The following is a 16,025-nucleotide window of genomic DNA, read 5'->3' on the forward strand; positions in this document are numbered from 1 at the left end:
GTTGAATAATCGTCCATTTTGATGGACTCTCATCGGAATTTCTGCTTACATTCAATAACTCCAGTGGTCAGATTGCATTCATATATTGAAAAGAAAAAAATACCCACATCCTAATAAATGAGTAGATCGTAAACTTTGATGATTACAAACATTCCTTGCACTTGTCAAAGTTCAGTAACGTACTGGAATATTACAATATGGTGCTCGTTAGAAAAATATAGTATACACGATTATATTCCATTTTTGTTGAATTCACGATATTAAACGTTTTTAAAATAATACAACTTTTTGGACTGCGAAAGAAATAAAAATAAGTTACTCGACAGACTTTTCTAATAAGGGATTAAAGTTCATTCTCTACGAGTACTAGAAAAGAAAATTTGTATTTATATGTACACATGAACATGTGCACATATTATTAGGTACATTTCCGAAAAAATATTATTCGCAGAATAATTTTGCCTAAGAGCGTATCGAAGGTGGAAAAAATTTGCACTTTTTAAGTTCAGTGTTATAAATATGTGAGGGAAAAAATTTTTCGAGGAATCAATGCTACCTTCTGCTTTTCGTACAATCTTGAATTTGAATCGCGTTTTGTCAAGGAAAATTAAAACCGGTAGCACTTAAACGTCACTCTTTGAGGACGACGAGAAAATATTACAAAAAGGGAAGCATCAAAGGCAATCTTTAGCAGATTCGTCGTCGGTACATAATTCCGGGAACGATGATGGTTGTGAGTTCTTCGGAGCTGTTGAATTTACATGCGGAATCGTATGGCCCAAGTTGTTGGCGCAGCTGCTGAAATTTTTCGCTAAATCACCAATTTCCATTTCTTGCTGCTGAGCTTGCAGGTGACACACCATTTTTTCTGTTGGCATTGGGAAAACGCTGTCACCTCCGACGCTATTTTTCGAGAGTGACGCCAACGACGTGGCGGTTGAAGTCGTCATTAGATTTCTCGATTGCTCCAAATCCAAATAGTACTCCTGTGTCGAAAAATGTTTGTTTAAAAAAGAACGAAAGATAGAAAAGAGGATGGAAAAAGTCGGCTCTGGCCACCTTACTTTTTCCGTGGTTATTGGATCTGGCATTGCCGGTTGAGGCGGTCCGCATGTTTGATTACTGTGAGCTAAAGCTATTAGTGCCTTTTGGCTTTCCCGAGCGTCAACGAGGAATATACTCTCCTTCACTTCCTTGGCGTTGTATTCATCGATTCTATAACGATAATTTGTATTATTGAAGGAAACAGAATTAAACAGTAAATGCAAAGTTCATTGAAGGGCCACGAGTTGAGAATAAATTGAATATTTGAACGATGAAAGAAAAAATGTAGAAAATTGATGCTGAGAACTTACTTATCATAAATAACGGCATGCAGACCCAGTTTTTTAAGATGCTGAATCGTTGCTTTGTCGTTATTATCATCGCCCCAACAGAATATAATGAGACCCGCGTCTCTGACGATTTTTACTTGAGAGGGATCTCTAAGGATGTCCTCGGTATGAACATTGATACCTAATATATCAGCGGCAATTGCGTGTTTCATTGCCATCGGTATCGTTTGACATCGGGGATCGTGGTACGTTGGATACTTCGCCGTAACGCCTTGCGTCAAAAATACCACTGGATATTTGTTCTGCTTCAGACGGATCATTATACAAATGTCCGGATTGAATGACGAAAATACAATTTTTCTATCTCCACCATATTCCAGGGTTACTTTAAGAATTATATCGAGATACGTATTGAGATCGAAGGGATGATTGAGTTCGAAGGTCCCGTCCTATTCGAGAAACGTAAAAATACTCATACAATAATTTTGCACATTCAGATTTTTTTCGAACCGTTATAACTAATTACAGGCCCAAATATCTACTCTTTGAAACCGGGAAAACTGAAAATGTGCTCACTTTTAGTTGCATGTTCCACTTTATTTCAATATTGCATCCGACATGAGTATCGAGTTCTTGTAGAACGGTTTGCAAAGTAGGGAAAGGTTGGTGATCCTCCAAATCTTCGTCGAAAAACCTTGGATTTTTTTCTTTGGCCTCGGCCAAATGATAAACCTGAAAACGATTCGATGTTAAATTTCAATTTTGGGAAATATGAAAATATTTGCAGATCGCATCGACTGGGTAATGCAGTCGATTAATTTGAATGTTTGAAAATTCGTTGAAGCAAGAATGTGTAACTCTGAGTCGTAGGGGCGAGAGGGACGGTTGTCACTTATTTTATCGTTGTTCATAACATGCCTTTGCTAAATTTTGTGCAAGTCGTGTATATGTTCATGATTTTCTCACGTAAATGAACATGTTGGTTTTATTTGCACAATTGATGTTGATGTTTGACGTCACTTTGATCTGATTTTTACGATGAAAAAGCATTTAGAATGTCTCGATTCAAATGATTTTGACAGATAAATGAAAGTCATTTTTTCTTATTTACACGACACAATGATTTTTCGCTGATAATAATGATTGCATGTAGAAGAAATGCAAAGCGTAGCTCAATGAAACGTTATTGATGCTTTTTTTTCATTTCATCGTCACGATAACAAATTTGAGAAATAGCATGCAAAAGTACGTTCGATAATAATTTAAACACGTTGAAGAAACAAGGCATGTTAGTTTGCACAAGCGATACGAAAGCTCACCGATAGTTTACCCCTCTGTTCATCTTTATCAATGTAATACAGCACCTTACCCACTGAGTCCTCGGGGTAACAAAAATCCTGTTAAGTTTAAACAGAAAACCAAAAATTCCATCTCACCATTGATAAAGAAGAGTGAAAAAAAAAACAACACAAAATTCGATTCCCGTTACGGATCCAATTTTCCATGAATCTTCGCTGTTTTTTTGTTAGAGTGCTTGCGGATAAGAAATATTAGAAGAAATTATGCACGATTATGAGTTTGACCGGAGCATTCAAATGAAATATTGACAAATAAACATTTGACGGACAAGGCAACAACGAAATTCATACCGAATTATTGGGTAAAAAATACTGAAATAAAAATTCAAGAAAATTAGATAAAATTTTTTTCACAAGTTCCTTAAATAGTCTTGAATTATTTGACATTTTACGTAAGTATTTACGGTTCTACAATCATCGGATCGATTAAAAAAATGCTCCAATTACAATGTTTTCGAAATTTGTTTTAGCTCATCGAATATTTCAGTTCGTTTGGATATTTTCCATTCAAACCGTTGGAAATGAAATTCATTTTGGGTACTTTTCTGGTTGATTCATTAGCGGAAATGAAGTAACTCACTTTGAGCAAATGTAATTGTTCCAGGGTGAGATCCTTAACCGGTATTTCAAGCATATCCATAGCGTCAATTTGCTTCTTCCTTTTGAGGGAAATTGAGACGTGAAAGTCGTGATAAATAACTGGTATCATGTCTTTAGAAAGTTGCACGTCAAATTCGACCATGTCTGCACCGTGATGAGAAGCTGTTTTCAGCGAAGCTATCGTGTTTTCTCGAACGTTGGCACAGCTGTAATTCGCACATTGGCATGTTATTTAGTTTATAAAAATTCTCTAATTTGATCCGGAGTTGCCATGAATTTTCCACCGCATTAAGTCAAGCCGATACGTCTTTGACTATTTTATCTTTCGATTTTTGTTTCTTACTTTTTCATTTCGAACTTGAATGAAGTACCGAGCCCTCGATGACCTACGTCCAAACCTGACCATCTTGCTTCCCAATGTTTTGCGTACGAGATGCTCATGTCCCATGGATAATCCGGTATGGGTTTTATAGTAATGTATTCGACAGTTAGTTGGCCTGAAAACAATTATCAGAGGAATTGGAAAAATGTTGCGTGATTTCTTTCAACATTTCAAACAACGATTCGAATCGCATACGATGGGTTTGTTTGTTCGAATTTATAATTGTTTTTCTACGAGTGAAACGGATTTATTACTTTTTAGACAAAAAGTAACTCACCTATCGGTCTATGTTTTGTGCTCGTTATTGGCACTGTCAAAAGTCCGACGCTAGATTGCAGAGTGCTGGGCAAGATGTAGCTGAATCCAATGTGATTCGGGGGCGATTCGCCAGGGAAGCTTCTCGAACTGTAGACGTAAAAGTCCACGAGATAAGCCTGAAAATGTAAGAATGGTTGAGATGAAAGAAATCGTAGATGTTTTTCACGACACCAATATTTCCAAGAGTGCATTCTCAGTTTATCCACTGTTCGGGTGGCCCTCAATAAATCGTGTGCAGTAACCTATTCCTTATGTTTATGAGCAAATCTCAAAGGTTCTGTTGAATAATTCATTATTTTACAAATTTTTTAAATAGAATGTTGCGACCGAGCTGCAAATAATTTTGTTCATTTTCGAAAATGTTCGTGCGAAAGAGCCAATCGTTAAATACTTTTCCACTTACTCCACGAGAATTCTAAACGAAATAAAATTAGCATTTAATGAGAACAGTTATGCGTGAAATGTAGTTTCGCTGCTGGAAGACGCGACACGTTTGCAGCACCTGCTAATTATTCAATTGAGAAGAGGGAGCTCGAGGCTTTCTTTATTTATTGGAAATGAAGTAGAGAAAAAATGAAATTTCATAGAAATAATAACCGTTCATAAAAATAGAATTGATTTAAAAAAAATATAATTTTTAATCATTCACTCAATGAATGCTTTGGTAGCTTCTCAAAAAAAAACGGAAAAAAATATTCATTTTATTAAGATTCATGCTGTTAGATTTTGAAAAGAAGATTCTTATTGGGATAGAAAGAAAAATTTCATGCTTTCGTGCACTCAAACTCCTTCTTGGAATGAGAATAGAATTTCGATAAATAATTGCTACATTTCTTGTATAAAGTATACAGGCGAAATTGAGAGCACTCATTCCGATGAGATTTTGGCCACGTGGTAGACTCTCGCAGCTAGAAAAGTAATTTCGTGTGCGTGTGTGTGTGTGTGTGGTATATTTTTTTTTCTCGACAATACACTCTATAAAGGATATTTTAGGAGTGATGAGAACCTCACCATTTTCGACGTACACAGAGACGTACAAGAGACGTGACATTGTTGATAACGTATTTTTTTTACGTTTCCTTTGGTTTTTTTGCATCATTGAAGAACTACAGGTTAGCCAGGGACTCGAATAAATGATAGGAACGATGTTAATGTTAATGAGTCCATGGGAGTCAATTAAAGAATGAATAACTAATGGATGCTGGAGAAATTGTATGGAAACATTCAAACTGTTTCAATTGCAACGGTGAAAAAAAATCCTTATTTCAGTGCACTTCGAAAAGATTTCTATGCAATCGATTCAAAACTGATTAAAATTTACAGTCTTTATCGACTTGAGGAGAAATCATTTTGAGGGGTATTTTCAAGAACGAATGCTCTAAAATATGTATTTTTTCCTTCATTGCGTTAACGTTAATAATGAAGTAAAGGAAACGAGGAATTGATTCAAAGGATATTACCAAGCACCAAACTCGTTAAATCTTTCGGTCAAGATAAAGGAAATAAGGATTTCAGTGAGAGGATATGAACGAGTATCAAACTCATCGAATCTCTGTGCAATTGTTGTGTGACAACAAATTCAAGTGGATTGTCAGTTGCTATTTATAGGAATGGACTTAGTTTTTTTTTATAGCAAGTTGTGTTTTTCTAAAACATTCTGCATCGTTGAGTTTTTGTGTGATTTTTTTTTTAATTGAGCGGCGCGACATCTTTGCTGGGCTTCAAAAATGCTCCGGTTATCCACGTTGAAGGACTCGCATCACAAGGTCTCCGTTACATCACCCGTTATTGCCACCTTGGTCATATAGCTGCTGGACAAGTTTATTTGTACTTTATCAACTGTCAAATTAAGACTTTTTGAGTTTTTTTTTGTTCGTTTTGTATACATGACGCTGGCCAGCTTAGTCTTCCTCTACTGAAAGCTCACATAGCATGGTTAATTCATAATTCTAGTACTTTTCCTTCATCGTTTAAACGTTTGATGTTCATTCGCGACGTGCTTATCTGGTGTTCATTGCTTCAAGAAGGAACATGACCTGCATGATTCGATATTATATTCGATATACAATATTCACGCAGCCAAAAATCACTAACAAATGTAAATCTTCGTCATTCATAAATTTGATTAAATCTTGACAAAAATTTCATCAAACCTGCGAAAAATTACTAATTTTGATTCAACAAGTGAAAAATTCATGAGTGAAAATATTTTGAATTCCAATTTTTTAAATTTTGGTCTATTAATCGATTGATTTTGAGAACATCTCCTTGTCTTATCTTGTGACGGAGTTATCATTGGTATGTGAAACAAATGGATACCAAATGAGCACTATTCATGATTTAAATGTCTGAACAAGCGTGACGTTCCTTGTTTCTTTTTAATAGATTTGTTTATCATACTCACGATCGTGTCTGGGTAACGCACGGCAACGTTGAAGACAACAAACTCATCCTCTTGATAGGCACGGCCAAATTGTTCTTGATATTTGAAGGTAGCCTCTTCGTCGTTCATGACCTGTAATCAAGTTCGTTGGAATTCAATATCACTAAGTTTCGAATGTCTTGATAACTTTATTTTCGTTCGCATCCACGTTTATCGTCACCGACCAAACGATCGCCTCGAATTGTCGTTAATTACTTGACGAGAATTTCGTCTAATAATAGATTTGATTATGTTTTCATGTTTTTTTGAATTCAATATTTGAACTATTAACTTAAATTTTTCTCTTCAGAAAAAACATTTTCTTCCTTCAGAATTTCTGTTCAATAATGATTTTAAAAACTGAGGTTGAGTATTTTAATATATAATAACGTACAGCAATTTCGGTAATATTGAAGGGAGTCTGTTCAACGATATCTTGAGTATCCATCGACAGACTATCATCAACGCATTCACCCCCAAATTGTGGCATTTCCATAGAATTATGCCTGACTAGATTTACCGGAGTCATCTGTAATGAATTAAGATTGTCATGATTCTTGTTCATTTTCAAAAATAGGTTCCTACCGAATAGTAATTTAGCAGAACTGAATTTTCTCTTATAAAAGTGCTCGTACTTTGATGAAAAGATCCCGATTCTGTAATCGATTTTTCCAGATTTTGATGGGACTGTTGAACAGTTTAAATTGAATAACGGTCTCATCCGTTAACCAGCCTCTTTCAACTTTGCAGTAGCCGTTGTGGTATCCAAACCGTTCGGGATCAGGAATCGATTCCGAAAGATTACTTGTTGCTGGAAATCAAGTGGAAAACAGTTGAGAAAACATAAAAATTTGACTTTGTTGCTAATGGCGACATAATAAAAATTACAATAAACTCACTGTTTTTCTTTATGAGTCGAGGTGTCATGTGAGTCTCCCATTTACGAATGATTAGAGTTTTGGCTGAATTTTTTGTACCGTTTGACTCACAAACGACGGCAATGAAATATCGAAATGTGACGTCAACGTCAATTGGCAAGGATATCGTTCGTGAGAAAATTCGTCCCCCTCTGAAACGTTTACACTTCAGCATGTAGTGGATTACAGGATTTCTAGTTTGGGGAATAGGAAATTATACTTTTTAGTATCAGGATTTTGGAGAGGCTTCGTTGGTTTTAACTGACTCTTCAGAATAAGGAATTGGGGTATTTTTAGGAGTTCCACATAGGATGCAAAAGCATTTCTTGTCGAAGGTTTTGTGATTCGGTAACATTGGTTTTTCACAAATTCCTCCCTACTTCGTTTTCATGAAAATTGATACCATTTTGTCCAACTATAACGTCGAGTATAAATTATTGAAACTTTTGTGGCACACTCGAAAGTGCTTGCAATTCCTGCAATAATACTTACTCAGTTTCTTCTTCAAGGAGTCCATCGGAAGCTGCGTCTTGTCCATCATCGTTGAATAACACATCTCCACAATTATTCCCATCGAACAACTTTGAGGTAGGATTCTGACGTTCTTGAGGTAACTGTATCGCCTGGTTATGATTCCAGGCACCCAGTTCTGGGATATTACCCACCACGTAGACGCAATCATTTTTATCTAAGCCCGGAACCTTAAGATTCCAGAAAAACGTTTTCAAGCGTTTTCAAAATGAATTTTGAAGATAGCTGTTTGCATGAAATCATATTTTCACAGTTCAATTGAATTTATTTCCATGGATCAAAGAAAATACATTTTCAAGACTGTATTTGGTATATGGTTATGTTACTGGCAAAGATAAACGAAATTCAATTATTACAGTTGTAACGTAGGTAAAAGAGTGTAATTAATTTTTTTTTTGTGAAAAAGCATTTTTACCTGAACTCTAAATAACCATTCTCTCTTGGTACCCTTCATTCTGTAGTTTTGTTCAGGAGCCACACCGATTAAAATTTTGTGGATTGGCTCCTCCAATACTGTTAGATCCTGCTTGGTTTTAGTCTCTGAAAATCATAATCATTTGCTTCATTATGAATTTTTCCTCCCTCTTTGATAATGTTCATTCCGATTTTTCTCATCACGTCTCAATAAAAATTCATTTCCAATATCTATTAAAACTCGCGATTAACGTATAATTCCGTAGTTTCTAAAAGCTCCAAATTTTGAATCCTCAATATTGCCATCGTCGGTAAGGCAATTTAGTCGTTTTATTTCTCTCCAAATTATGCAAACAAATGAAGTAAAATTGTAGTTGTTAGAAGTCGTTTTGTTTGGATGAATAATGTCAAATAAATTGAGAAATAAAAAATGTATTGTAATGATTGACCAAAATTTTTGTGATATTTGAATTTTTGGGTGTAAAATACATAATTGAATTTATTATGAAAAAAACACGACCTAGCATTTATTATCGTCGTAATAACAAGCGTGCATGTATAATGATCAAAGATCATTGAAACAAAGCAGATTAGAAATCACTAATTCAAATGCAGTCATAGTCATTGAATCAAAGGCGTTTGTTACATCATTTTATAACAGCCAAAGAAGTGCCAATAAGCATACATCAGTTATGGCAAAGTGAAAACAAAGTGAACCAGATTTATCAAAAAATACTATAAATCTGTGTCACGAGCGGTAGATATACTGTACATGAAATTAAATTTTGGCTTCTGAAAGAGATGTTGTTCATCATTCAGTTTTAGAGTCAATTGAAAAATTGTAGTCAAATAGCGTCTATTTCGAAGGGACATCTCCCTTGGAGAACGGAGAGAAAAATAAGCAGTGGTGCCTGATTGAAAGTTATCGATATGGGAAAGCTCAGATAACCTTGCGAGAGCTCATGCGTGCATTTCTTGTTTTGTTACGAAAATTTGCAAATTTCAATTTTTTTAGCTTAGGTGAAGTACACAGTTCTACAATGACTAGTGCGAACTCTCATTTTATATTATTCGATACAAGGAGCGTCCGTAAAATAAGAAAAGAAAGTTGAATGGCAGACTAGAGTAGTTTTTCGAACTTACAGGTTTCCGTACGAGAAAAAAATGTTTGAGCACTTCCTGCGTCGTTCTGTTTCGCGATATGCACAAGAAAATTCCTGTTTTCGTAATTACAATGAAATTATTGATGTTTTATGTGTTTTCCTGTCAAATCGCGCAACGACGCGTCAAAGTGTTATTTCATGAGCGCGTGCTGCTTTGGATCGAGACCCTTCTTTGAATTAGACACGATTCGAATCAATGACATATTCGAAGACAAAAATTTAACACTTTCTCGCTACGAAACCCGGACAAAACACAGTGTGCGCAATGTGTCGTGAACACGGTCGCACTGTTTGGTTGCTGGCAATGATGGCAATGATGACTCTTCCACACCTCGATCCCTCCCCTTTACTTTCCAAGCCCCTCTGAATGTCGTGACAATGAGAGACGGCCAACCAACGGCCAACCAACGACTGGCTGCTGTTGCGGGTGTTGCGGCAATACACACTTTCCAATCGAAGCTTACTTCACACCGGATATTACGTTTTTTTCGAATCGCTGGAAGTGACAGCTGGAAACCTGAATTCTCAGAAGCTCACAAAAATTGTCTGATGTTTTTTTGAATCATCGACGCAAGCAAGACAGTTTGGTGATAATTTTCTTTCAAATTCAAGGTTAGATTTGATTTTTTCGAAGTCTGGCGATTCTTATTGTTAAGAAAAGTCCGGGGAAGGTTTGCATTCTCAATAAATGTCAGAAATGTCATACCGGATTACCGAAAGCTAGACAATTGGTCAACGGGTCCAAAATCTATCGAATGTTAAGTCCAGAATTCAAGCACAGCTTTTGTTCAACGGCGTCTGCATATTTTTTTCGTGCACATGTGATTGGTACTTTTCGAAAGCAGTTGCTGGTCGTTCTTTAACGTAGCTCGAGGCCAGGTTAAGTCGTGATATGAGAGCTTGTCCTTTGCGACAAGGATTTCTCGACTGAAACACGAGTTATTGCCTTTTGCCTTTGGCGGGGGATCGGTGAAAGGAAATGTAGTAAAAATTGTACGACAATCGACAATCGGTCAACGTTTTAGTAAAACATGCGATGGACTTTGAGCGGCGCTCTCTAGCTACCACTTAATGCGATATGACAAAAAATAATTCGTTCGAAAACCTGAACAGCATTTTTGCGTCGAGTACACACAGTCGATAACTTCGTGTGTCGCTTTTTTCATGCGCTTGTTCATAAATGCTAGAACATGATTCAACGATAGAACGTCACGCTCGACTGTTACAATTATTCATTATCTTTGAAAGCAGCAATCGTCGGCACGTGGCAAAGTATCGCGACGATGACGTAACCTCGATCGGAAAACCGAGCGTTTTGTTGCGTAGATACATCGGGGAAGGCGGGTTTATGGACTGAAATTTTCGAATTTCTGAGAAAACTTTTAAGCCTGCCATTTTTTCCTGAAGTAACATTGTTTCTCGGGTCGTCTCCTCGAATAAACGCAATTCGAACAAGCAGCTTTGATTTCTAGAGATAAACAAGGCAGTCGGAAAAAATCTGTCTCCGTTGAACCGTAACGAGGTTATGGCGTCGTTTCGAAATATCGCACGAGCGGTTGTGCCCTCTGGCGCCTTGATTCAGTGTCAAATCTATTTACTAAATATGATGATTGACCGAGCTGCCCTCTGTCAAAGTCACACCATCACGGGACTTTTTTCGTCAATTATTTCTGAATACACCAGCAAACGGCTATCGGAAAGGAAACGAAAGGAAGCTCCTCGAATTTCCTGTTATTTTTACGGAATAATAAATCACAAGAAATAATAAAAAAAATAATTTTTCTTAGTTCAGCGAAACTGTACGAAATTCGATAAAAATCTTTATTCCAAATCTTTTTGAGTTCTAATCTGCCGAAATTAGCTTCCTAATCGAAGTACGAACGAAAATTCAATTTTGTATATTTTTCGTAGTCCCAATAAAAAACTTTATTCAAAAAAATTCGGCAACAGCACTTTTGCATGAGAAAACATTGCACGACTGATTTAGAAAATGTAAGAGAAGGAAGCCCCAGTTATAAACGTGTTGGCTGAAGTTCAATGACTAGTACGGTACAATCAGCTGTTTTCCCACGAGCTGTGGCCAGTATGCCAAGTTTTGCCTCGAACGTCACACGCTCACATGGGATTTTATCGATGTGTTCTCGCACAGCTGTTCAGTCAAAATAAAGCCGAGACGACAGTGAGAAAAAAAATAAACCCAAAAAGATTGTTCAATCGGAACTGTGCGTCATTTCGCAATATTGAATTATCGGTTAATTAATTTCTGCCATTATATCGTTATCCAGAGTTTTTTCCTATTTAAATTCTCATTGATGTCATTATAATTTTTTTTTAATCGTCATTATCTAATTAACCATGGATCTAATCGATATTTCCATTTCCCAACAAAATACCGAGACAAACTTCAATTTTCATCGTAATTGTTCATTGAAATATGAAATAATATCGTTAATTGTAATATAAAAAAAAATGATGTTTTTTAGACGATTAAAGTTGACGACGAGCGATTGTTTCAAACCTTCGACTTTTGTCTCAAGTGTCGTGAAATTCCGGCAAAACATTAAAATTTTACGGAATCACCGTGATAAGAGCTTTCAATGAAAAAGCATTTTGAGATGATTGCGAATTCTTAAAAATTAAACAATCTCCTCTCGTTATTGTAATTTTAAAACAAATTGCTTCGGGCCTGCTCGGAACAATGATTTATGAAGATTGTATAGCAATTATGACACACGAGTTTTGTACAAATGAATAATTATTAATTACGTTGAAAGTATGTGTTAAAAATGGTTTATCAAGAGACTTGAGCATGGCGAAGTAGCGAACGTAACATTGAAATTACACTTCCGTGAGATACGAACAGTCGGGTCGTATGACCTTCATCGATTGTTGACAAGCCGATGAGCGTGGCAACGTCAAACGATGCCACGGAGATCGAACATGCGAGTTTAATCGTATCTTCAAAGAAACTTGATTTTTGGATCTGGAGGGAATTAAATCTTTCAGTTTTTTTTTTTATCATATCTATTCTATGTGAGGTCGCATTTTTTTCAATGAGTACTTTTTGTTTCGAATGTGATCTTGACTACGCGATTGCACGCGATATCGTAGGGAAGGCTAGGATGAATTCCTTCAGTCGTTTTTAAACGGTTCTTATACAGGCGAAAAAAATGACTGCACGAATTGACAAATCGGGAAAAAAATAGATTTACGATAAATAATTATTTGTGTTATTTTATTGAACGGAATTTGAATGCACTGACAATCGAAAATGCGTTTTACGAAATCATTGAAACTCCTCATGAAATCATCAACGAAGTAAACTATACTTGAAAGTTTTTCAATATTACAATGATATTTAACGGTAATTCGTATATTCAAACGGGAAAATGTAAGATTCACTTACTCTTTTATCGGTTCATTTGAGATGCAGACTCGTGAGGCACGAAAAAATATTAAACACGAACCCGTCGTTCCGGGACTGGTACATAAACAAAAGCGTTATCCGTAAGCAGCGCTTTGCGCAGCGGCGGTTGAAAAATAATGATAAATCATTGGTAAACCCGCTCGGCAGACTACTCGTTTAAAAGTATACGCATGAAAATTTCTACAATTTTTCACTTTCCACGAATCCGGCACAGATGAAAAATAAACGGCACACTTGTTGCTGATAGTCGGTACGGAAACTCGACACGTTTTTCGAAGAAATTGTGAATATATTTTTTGAAAAAAAGACGAAAGCCAAGTAAAATTAGTATGGTTAACGGAACGGATAAATGTACACAAATCGTAAACACACTGTTTGCAAGAGTTGGGAGACTGACCACTCCGGAGGAAAAATAAACTTGACACTACGCGAGTTATCGCGCGAGGCAATGTTTTTATTTCGCCGACGTTTTTTGCGCAACGCCGAGAACGTACTGGCGACAAGCTCATTGGACTGAAGTGAACAAGAGCGGATGTTTTTTTATAACCCCCCACTCTGACGACTCTTCGCGTCGCGTTGAGTCTATTCCGAGAAAAATGGGAAACGTGGAAAGTGGATGTTTCTCAAACGAAACTGTTTCTCCGATTGTTTTATGATTTGATATTTATTGTTGATTTGTTAGAGATTTGTTAGACGGCTAAAAATCCATTGGCGTTGTTTTAAAACCGATCTTTTTGAGGTGAACCGCCATTACGGAAGGTTCGAAGTGATGTGTTGACCGCAGTGCTTCACAACTTCAGATCGCCGAAGAAATAGAACCGAACAACGCGGTTTTCGAGCTTGTTTGAACCGTTCGAACAATTTTCCTGAGCAGGACCTATTCGCCGAGAGATCTCTGAAATGCTTTTGGATGAAAAAACATCAAAATAGGTTATTCACGAAACTATTCATTCCCTTTCGATATTCCGGCAAAATAGTTTTTCATTCGAGCTTAGCTGTCTCAGGTTTATTGATTTTCGAAGGTCAACGATGAATTTACGAAATTCCTTTCAATAACCATGTTAACGTAATTAAAAAATGTATCGTAAATATTTTTGTGGATTGTTAAAAATTTCGTTCTACTTTGCCAATGAACGAAGTCATATATGGATGGAAGTAGAGCTCAAAGATGACGCTGAAGTTTGCAACGTTGGAGTCCAACGAAATGATCTAAAAAAACTCTCAAATAATTCCAGTAAATCTTCAATTTTCTTCCCTGCCGAATTTCCAATTCGTTATTTTTTAAGCCACATCAATAATTCGTGAAATAAAAAAATAATTAATTATAAATCGTTTTTTCGTTCATTTCGTTGAACTCCAACGTTGCAAACTTCAACGTCGTGCTCAAAGATAAACTGAAAGAGCTTTGCATCTCGAAATGCTTTTTATCTTTGTACGTTCGTTCTTTCGCAAGAATTAATTCTAACGTTAAACAAAAACTCACGTTTCATGCCGGAGATAACGTTATCGTGCTTCAACAGTAATCAAAATTGTAATGTTCAGATCCTTGTCGCAGGAAAGTTCTTTCGCTGCATACAACGCGGGTAGGAATGACGACAGAATTTCGAAATAAAATACTCGGAGTAGAAAATTCTTCGGTTTATTAAACACAATCAAAACAAATGCGATTGGCGTTGCGAAAACGATCGTTACGCAGTTATTTCGACGATTTTTACACGAATATATATTTCATTCATTTTTTCAGTGTTTGTACAAATAATTGTCAAAAACTTTGGTTGCTCTCGCTCCCAAATTTGTCAGGTACAGTTCGAACGAAGATTTGCGGCAATATTCGTCACGTTTTGCCAGTCTCAACGCACTTAAATTTATAAATATTATGACATTTTCAACACTTTTTATCTCACGTCATTTTCGATTTGATAGCGACGTTCTAATTTTGTAAGGTGGGTCGTGTGCCATCAAAATGCTTTCAAGATAATGTTATGAAAAACACCTTGTAAATAATTCACAATTCAAATACTCTTCTTATAAAAATAATTGTTTTAGGGACGATCTGTCATTGAAAAAAAATTGAAAAGATAAAAATTTCGGATTTTACAATCGAAATATCTATAAAAAATATTCTCTCGAGAATCCTACGGTATTTGAACCACAAAAAATTAATTCTATTCGACTTGAGCGTGTGTTTTGGTGCATGGGAGATTTTTTGGTAGCTTTAAGAACGTATGTACAACGAGCTTTTCGTTGCTCGAAACACTCGTATCCGCGGAAGCTCTTTCGCACGTAAAAACGAAAGCGACGAACTCCGGCGTCGTTTTTTCCGACGGATCGGGAATTCGAAAAAAACAAAAACGAATTTGCACTCGAAGAAGAGCTTCCGTTCACAGTTCTGTGGTCGCGACACCCCAATATTGTTGCATCCTCGAGGCGTCTTGTTCGAGCGAATCGAGACCAGCTCTTTCCTGGATGACAGCAAAGTCGTATTCGAGATTGTAGGGCATGAGTCTCTGCAAGCTTCCGAAGTAGGCGGCGTTGGGTCCGCCGTTAAGGAATCTCCGGCCGCTGCCGAAGCGCATCATCGGAGCTCTGGGGAGGACTGGATTGAAGGATCTCGCGCTGCCAAATCTCTTTGATAAAAAGGGCAAGTTCCCGGCCAGTTGCGGGGTCGATCTCGACTGTCCTCGTCGAAGCGGTACGCGCGCCAGGGTGTCGAGCTCCTTGTCGAACAGCAGTTGAGTGTTCTGTTCGAGCATGTACTCCCAGCAGCGGAACTGTTCCTCGCTGAGAGGTCCGCCGGAGCGCTCGGAAATCGCGTCCTCGGGTGCCGTAAGCCCGTTGACAAATTTTCTCGCACCGTTTTCCTGGATCATGACTCCCTGACGGTTCTTCGTCGCTGCTCTCGAAGCTGCGCTACCCGACCATCCCCGACCCGAGGGATGACGAATTTTGAAGGTGCTGTCGCTCGTCTGGTCCGATTGGCCGCTCGGCGAACTCCGATCGTCGTTGTAAGGCAAACTCGCGTTCTCCGTGTTTTGACCATTTTTGAAAAAACGACCCGAACCGTTGCGACTGTTGCCTCCTCTGGAACGAAAAGCCCACGAAAGATTGATTTTTCTTGCAATTTGGGATTGCTTCGGTACAGAAAAAACGTTGACACTC

The 16,025-nt window shown here is 37.2% G+C and overlaps 2 protein-coding genes across 4 annotated transcripts in view; both read right to left on the bottom strand.

Annotated features, from left to right (window-relative positions):
• Positions 1–67: 67 nt before the first annotated feature.
• On the bottom strand, positions 68–13,363 carry LOC122411463 (glycerophosphocholine phosphodiesterase GPCPD1-like). Of its 3 annotated transcripts, none has more exons than XM_043420254.1 (15): positions 12,846–13,363; positions 8,278–8,402; positions 7,824–8,032; positions 7,314–7,483; positions 7,050–7,225; positions 6,809–6,943; positions 6,397–6,507; positions 3,952–4,108; positions 3,636–3,789; positions 3,273–3,498; positions 2,654–2,731; positions 1,911–2,066; positions 1,356–1,783; positions 1,065–1,215; positions 68–986 (listed from the first exon to the last, which is right to left on the bottom strand). In XM_043420254.1, the coding sequence occupies exons 2-15, from the start codon at positions 8,314–8,316 to the stop codon at positions 675–677; spliced, it is 2,502 nt and encodes an 833-aa protein (XP_043276189.1). In that variant the 5' UTR covers positions 8,317–8,402; positions 12,846–13,363; the 3' UTR covers positions 68–674. The 3 variants fall into 3 exon arrangements, with proteins under 3 accessions (XP_043276189.1, XP_043276190.1, XP_043276191.1); XM_043420255.1 differs by lacking the exon at positions 12,846–13,363 and adding an exon at positions 9,420–9,746; XM_043420256.1 differs by lacking the exon at positions 2,654–2,731 and having other exon boundaries at positions 12,846–13,362.
• Positions 13,364–14,504: 1,141 nt separating this feature from the next.
• The window catches only part of Phlpp (PH domain leucine-rich repeat protein phosphatase), a 74,324-nt gene continuing 72,803 nt past the window's right edge, over positions 14,505–16,025 (bottom strand). Inside the window, exon 17 of the mRNA XM_043419259.1 lies at positions 14,505–15,947. Coding sequence (XP_043275194.1) covers positions 15,248–15,947 — 700 coding nt within the window. The 3' untranslated portion in view covers positions 14,505–15,247. The remainder of the gene's footprint in view (positions 15,948–16,025) is intronic.

The sequence above is a fragment of the Venturia canescens genome, chromosome 5 (genome assembly GCF_019457755.1).
Source record: "Venturia canescens isolate UGA chromosome 5, ASM1945775v1, whole genome shotgun sequence".
In the NCBI taxonomy this organism is placed as follows: Eukaryota; Metazoa; Arthropoda; class Insecta; order Hymenoptera; family Ichneumonidae; genus Venturia; species Venturia canescens.

Coding starts and splice junctions, on each gene's coding strand:
- LOC122411463 (XM_043420254.1), bottom strand. CDS start 8,316: ATGAAGGGTACCAAGAGAGAATGGTTATTTAGAGTTCAG. Junction 2,732..3,272: donor AACAATTACATTTGCTCAAA/GTGAGTTACTTC, acceptor TAAACTTAACAG/GATTTTTGTTACCCCGAGGA. Junction 2,067..2,653: donor AACAGAGGGGTAAACTATCG/GTGAGCTTTCGT, acceptor AATCGTTTTCAG/GTTTATCATTTGGCCGAGGC.